This window comes from Capsella rubella, unplaced genomic scaffold, assembly GCF_000375325.1.
Source record: "Capsella rubella cultivar Monte Gargano unplaced genomic scaffold, Caprub1_0 scaffold_3, whole genome shotgun sequence".
Lineage (NCBI taxonomy): Eukaryota > Viridiplantae > Streptophyta > Magnoliopsida > Brassicales > Brassicaceae > Capsella > Capsella rubella.
In genome coordinates, this window is record NW_006238921.1 from 5,455,382 (window position 1) to 5,461,381 (window position 6,000).

The following is a 6,000-nucleotide window of genomic DNA, read 5'->3' on the forward strand; positions in this document are numbered from 1 at the left end:
CAATTTTATGAAATATAGTTAATTTTTTATTTTGTTTATTAGTTTAACTTGTGTTGTATTGGAAACAAATAGTTAAATTCATATTGGAAACTTTTAAAGAAATATTATTTTTATTTTTACCTTTTTATATGTTTATAAAAAATGAGAATTCATGTTTCGGTCCGACCTATCTCATTTATGTTAGAAATTTTTTTGAGACATAAATTAGATAGATTTATATTCTCAAAATTTTTTACTTTTTGTTCTATTCCCGTTAAATCCCATTATATTTAGGTTTACATTGTGTAAATATAATCATATATATATTTTAAACATTCACTAAAAACTATAATCTATTATTTATATATTTGTTAGTATAATCGATAATTAGTAAGTTTTTTAACTTTTAATCAATTATCTTTTTAGTTTTATAATGTATAATATAAAAAAAGACCTTTCATATTCATTTTTGAAAAACTTATTTACATAAGTTTAAATATTAAAATTAAATGATAAAATGATATAATTAATTTTTAAAATTAAATAATAAAATGAGGTGTATGATGATGTGCTTAAGGAGAAAAGAGAAAAAGTTAACTTTATATATTTATATATATAGATCCTACATCGTGTGATTAAGTGTTAAATTGAATTGACCAGCTACTTTGACAATAATATGTATTAAATAAATAAACATTAGTCTACTGATTTTTCTTTGTTAAACAAACAAAAAAAAATCGTTGATTGTCGCGTTTTATGGTCGTCATGTCATAGACTACAGTCTTGCATTAAAAAATTAATGGGGAAAGGTATTAAAATCCAAACAAAAGTAACAAATTTATTTTTAATTTTTCATAAATTTAAGGAAAATTGCATTTGCAAGCATACTTTGGCTTCACAAAGAACTCAAGGTTTCATGCTATAATCTTCATTCTTCAGGCATAAGTTACGCTTATTTGTTTTAAACTCCTTATATTTCAATCTTTTCTTAAAATTGTTCCGCTACATTAGAAATAAATCAATTAGTACACATCAGAGTGGCCTTCAGAGATTTCCACCTGAGTGGAGCTCATAGACAACGCTGTTAAAGAATTCGTCGTGAAAACGCTGCTGATAATAAACTGTCCAAAAATTATAACTTGTGCCATATATGATTCTACATATAAAGGTCACCAAAAGATGATGGCTACAAAGATTGGTGAAACTAAGCGTTTGCAGAAGTTACTTCTTTACCAACGATCAGCTTCTTTTTTTTTTCCGTATTCTCAGTCTTTGGATGTTATAACGAGCAAACCCAGTGCACCAATGAGTATGTACTGAAAGAAGAGAAGATTGAAAAAGATGTTAATAGTGAGTACTGAGTAGTGAGTACAGATATCTCACATACAAAAACCGTGAAAAAACGCAGGCTGTGTTAGTAGATCATACCTTGATGATAGGCTGTTCAGTCATGATAATAGTCACCCATCCAACATAAGGCAAGAACCTAGATAACAAAACAAAAGGGAGCCATTTACCACTATTGAACTTTTCGGACCAGTTTCATTGAGATCACAGGGGCACAGAAGCTTGTTGAATTAGAGTGCTTACCCAACAGCTCTTCCCATGATATGGTGCCTATTAAGCCAAAGTTGTCCTTCAGCATAGAGACCGATGTCATCAATGTCATTATTGTCACCTGGAAAAATGCAAAGGAGTGTCATTTAAATCCACGAATTGGCTACTATAAGAAGTTATTCATTCAGACCAACAAAACTAGCACCTTTTGTTAGAACATCAACTTCTTTAGTGTCTCCTCTCTCATGAACCTAATAATGTGTTAAACCAACAAACAAAAAGAGTAAGAAATCAAGTGTAACTAAACTCAACATTCAAGTTAAATAACGTCCAGAGATGATAATGAGAAACATTTACTTTGATTGCTCGATGAACAATGGGAATTTCACGACCCTGAAAGAAGAAGCATCATCCAAGGCACAAGTAAGAGAAAAAGAAACTGGAAGGAAGAAGATAGTAAACTGATGGAAACAGAACAAGAGAGACACTAACATCAATACTAAAAACAACAATCTCGCCTGCTCGAATAGGCTCTTTGGTCATCCGCAAGAACAATATATCCCCCTGTCACATTGGCCTCTCAAATCAGTAACACAAGAATCACACACATAATCTTAACTGCAACAACTAAACTAGTTTTCCAAAATAAAAAAAACCAAAAACATACTCTCTGAAAGGCAGGTTCCATGCTTTCTGAGAGAACAACAACCACAGGGGATTCACTGCCAGTGACACATATCAACGCCTTCCAAATTATCAACGCAGATGTAACGATCAAACCTAAACCAAAAACCATAATTTCACATCAAAGATGTAACATTTGGTGAATTCTATATAGATACCAATTTCTCGTAGGTAAACACAGATGAGGGTTAAAATCAAAAACGAACCGAGAGTGATAGCCTGATTGAGAAGTTGACGGATCTTAATAGATTTGATGGAATCAACAGTTTCGCCGATGAAACCCATGATTCTTCTTCCTTCAATTTCCCAGGCCAAAATTATTTGATTCAGATCCCTTTTTGACCCTTCTCTTCCTCCGAACGCGTTTCAGTGGACAAGACAAACAGATTTCTTCAAGAGCGTTTCTGATAGCTCGGTTTAAGTATTGAAATTTCGGTTTTTTTTGTTGTTAGTTTTAATTACTAGTCAACCCGGTTTGACATTTTGATGAGTATGTTTGAATTTTAATCCCTCGACTCTATACTTTTATTCCGGAATCACCACTATTCAAAATAATCTTTTATCTTATAAATACACAACTCCTTCACCAATTAAAATCTGCCACATAATTAATATTTCATTATAAAAAAAAAATTTCTTTTATTTTATAAAACACAAGTCACTTGACCAATTAAAAGTTGCCACATCATTAATGTTTATCAAATATATTAGGAAAGAAACTGAAAGCTAAAATTACAACACCACATTAGATAGAGATAAATTCACAATTTTTAGAAAATTGAAATTATGCTAATACATTTAGTTATTTTTTTCTCAATATGTTACCTTCTTATTAACTTCTCACATCTACAATAAATTGTTTATCATGTTGGGAATTTTATTATGAGGCAATTATTAAGAAAAATTAAGAGCCAATGGCATTAGGATTTGACATGCCTGGCTTACGACTGGTATATGTAGTTCCAGATTAACTATCAAGCCATGGCATCTCCACTCGTATTAATATACTTTTAAAGGCTTCAATTAGTTACCTAAAAATGTATGTAACCAAGGACACAAATGAAATTAATATTGCATTGGATACTACAAGTCGTTTCCCTCTGCTTTCATAATCCCATATTGGATCTTGCATCGGTTGTGTTCTTGGTTGTCCTGATTGTGCCAACATGCAAGTTTGTTCCGGCAATTGCGGCGATGACAACATATCTGTGGTAAGTGATAAGCATTCTAGACCTGGGACAGCAAGTGTGGACACACCTCTCACGTTTAAACACTGTCCTTGTGCGACTTGTCCTGATCCTGATGATGCGGTTTCTATTTTCACGTCTCGCAAGAAAATTTCCGTGCACGGTACAGTCTCGCTGCACCTGAAATCAACTCCGTATTCTGACTTCGATGTCCCAATGAAATTACTATACACCACTTTGCTCACTTCCACTGCCGAAGACTAAAAACCCCAAAGCAAAAACTTATTAAGAACAATCTTATATATGATCAAAGTAAATTTGCGGTACGTACCTTATGATCTTTGGCTTTATCAGAATCTCCTCCGTTGTAGAGCTGATCGATTATAATTGGATTCTCGACATTGTCTAGAGTTATTCCATGGAAAGTAATCATTCTCGCGTAACCCGATCCACCCTATTTATATTAGCAGAATTTATCATAAAGAACAAGAAAAAGAAACACAATGTAAAATGACTCGATGAAAGTTTATAAGAAAATTCAAAAACGTACCTGCCAGGTTTTGATCCGAGCCCCATTCATAGTTCCTCTGAAGTTACAGTTTTGGACACAAACATTCTCCACGGTAGCTGTCTCCCCATCTTTACCCAAGCTTCCTATGCTATATATATATATTATACAGCATTGATGGTTTTAAGTATATTCTTACTATAAGTAACATTAATTTTGGTTGGCTTTTAAATTTGTTAACCTTATTCCATGCCCTGGTCCGCAGTCTATACCGGAAATATGGATGTTAGACGTCCCCGAATTTATCGCTATGCAATCATCACCTAGTAATGATTATAACGTCATGTGCATGATACATCAATGATGATAAACCAGTAGTAAATTCCAAAGGACATTATATGGATGTGACATTCGGTGGACCGTCTATTTTGACATGTACAGGATTGCATTCATACAGGAACCCGTTCTAAAACTTACTTTTGTTTTAATAATGTTTGCCCAGAGTCTACAAAAGTAGTTAAAATTGAGTTTCATACCGGTTGCGATGACGCAGTCTTGGATGACAACGTTGGAGGAAGCGCCTATGTCGATTCCATCAGTGTTAGGACTTGATTCCGGCGCATTTATCCGGAGACTTGAGATGGTCACGTAGTTGCAATCGTTGATGTGAATGTGAGCCATTGGACTATCTAAGTGTGTTAACCCACTCAATCTAAGGTTGTTGCAGCTCTTGAACTTCAAGGCCTAACCTCAGAATATGTTGTTTTTAATTTTGATAAAACTGCAAACAAAGCGAATCAATGTTTTGGAAAAAAGAACACCTAACGTGACACTCACGGTAGGTCTGGAGCCTTTGTGTTCCCACCAGCTCGAACCCTGGCCGTGAATTTCGCCGTCACCTTCAACCACAAGTCCTTCAATGTCTGCAAACATAATCCATTGATCTTTGTCTCCTTTCCAATTTCCTTTACTCGATGCTACAAGATTGCCTAAAATCTTCAATTAAAGATACTAATGACTTACCTCAGCATGTTCTTCGTTATTATCAAAAACACAAAACAGGGGAAAAACAGAGTACCTGAACAAAAATAGGGGCTGATTTGCAAGAACCTTGAAACCTCAGGGGTTGTAACATAAAAGTCATCCCTGCCGGCACGACAAGTTGCCCATCTCCTGTTCCGCTACAGATAGCTTCCCAAGCTTTCAAGAACGCCTACAAGGTTTATAATTGTAGGACAATTTTTTGGATGTATAATGAACAAATTACAGCTACAAATTAAAGCTAGTACACTTTACCTGTGAATCGTCTGTAACTCCATCTCCAACCGCTCCGAACTGAGTAACATCCAATGCATTCGAAGATGTGAAGATTTGGAGAATGAACAGTGAGAAATTCAAGAACCAAGTGTTCTTCTTCTTCATATATATCTGGAGAAAGAAGAGTTATAGATCATGAAAATAAAATGAATATATTTACAATTCAAGAAACGTAGATTGTTCAAGTGAAGGCTTTACTATATATATACTACTTATATATTATAGATGCCATAGAGAAAAGAAGATGCTAAAGGCCTTTACCATGTTCAGCGGATATTTGTGGGACAGTAGAAGACAATGTATGCGAGGAAAACCAAAAATGCATATACATAAATACCAGATACCTATATGTATACATTTCAGTTTTCTTAACAAAAGAGATGGATGATACGGTAACAATTAAATTTCGTATAATGTAGTATTAATTACTAGTGTCCATGCGGGGTCGGAGTGGGCACTGTAATTATTAAAAAATTTTTTTTAAAGATTGTCATAAAAGTACGTACCATTGTTTCACTTTTATTATCTACAGTAAAACCTCTATAAATTAATACTCGATAAATTAATACTCTCTATAAATTAATAAATTCTTTCAGTCCCGAGTTGGACCGGTGTAAAAAATGACACAATTCGATAAAATAATAAGATAATAATTATTTTTAAAATCCCTTGTAAACATATGGTCCCAACAATATCATAAATTAATAATTATATAAATTATAAAATATATATATATATATATATATATATATATATATAGTACTAAAG

General features: G+C 33.4%; 2 protein-coding genes across 2 annotated transcripts; both read right to left on the minus strand.

Moving 5' to 3' along the window:
• Positions 1-1,069: 1,069 nt before the first annotated feature.
• Positions 1,070-2,607, minus strand: LOC17892397 (signal peptidase complex catalytic subunit SEC11C). Its single transcript, XM_006298597.2, has 8 exons — positions 2,427-2,607; positions 2,204-2,316; positions 2,029-2,100; positions 1,894-1,929; positions 1,742-1,787; positions 1,570-1,657; positions 1,408-1,465; positions 1,070-1,295 (listed from the first exon to the last, which is right to left on the minus strand). Exons 1-8 carry the CDS (start codon positions 2,503-2,505, stop codon positions 1,245-1,247), a joined length of 543 nt encoding a protein of 180 aa, XP_006298659.1. The 5' UTR covers positions 2,506-2,607; the 3' UTR covers positions 1,070-1,244.
• A 580-nt stretch (positions 2,608-3,187) lies between these two features.
• Positions 3,188-5,534, minus strand: LOC17893806 (probable polygalacturonase At3g15720). Its single transcript, XM_006296548.2, has 9 exons — positions 5,494-5,534; positions 5,212-5,343; positions 4,994-5,128; positions 4,753-4,911; positions 4,452-4,659; positions 4,157-4,238; positions 3,958-4,066; positions 3,739-3,861; positions 3,188-3,667 (listed from the first exon to the last, which is right to left on the minus strand). The coding sequence occupies exons 1-9, from the start codon at positions 5,494-5,496 to the stop codon at positions 3,248-3,250; spliced, it is 1,371 nt and encodes a 456-aa protein (XP_006296610.2). The 5' UTR covers positions 5,497-5,534; the 3' UTR covers positions 3,188-3,247.
• Between the last annotated feature and the right edge of the window lie 466 nt (positions 5,535-6,000).

What these genes read in the sequence shown, in the direction of transcription:
- LOC17892397 (XM_006298597.2), bottom strand. Translation starts at nt 2,505, where the DNA reads ATGGGTTTCATCGGCGAAACTGTTGATTCCATCAAATCTATTAAGATC. An exon ending in CAATCAGGCTATCACTCTCG is followed by an intron (nt 2,317 to 2,426) that starts GTTCGTTTTTGA and finishes TTTTTGGTTTAG; the next exon opens with GTTTGATCGTTACATCTGCG. An exon ending in ATCATGGGAAGAGCTGTTGG is followed by an intron (nt 1,466 to 1,569) that starts GTAAGCACTCTA and finishes TTTGTTATCTAG; the next exon opens with GTTCTTGCCTTATGTTGGAT.
- LOC17893806 (XM_006296548.2), bottom strand. An exon ending in GAGTTACAGACGATTCACAG is followed by an intron (nt 5,129 to 5,211) that starts GTAAAGTGTACT and finishes TAAACCTTGTAG; the next exon opens with GCGTTCTTGAAAGCTTGGGA. An exon ending in CTCGGATCAAAACCTGGCAG is followed by an intron (nt 3,862 to 3,957) that starts GTACGTTTTTGA and finishes TAATATAAATAG; the next exon opens with GGTGGATCGGGTTACGCGAG.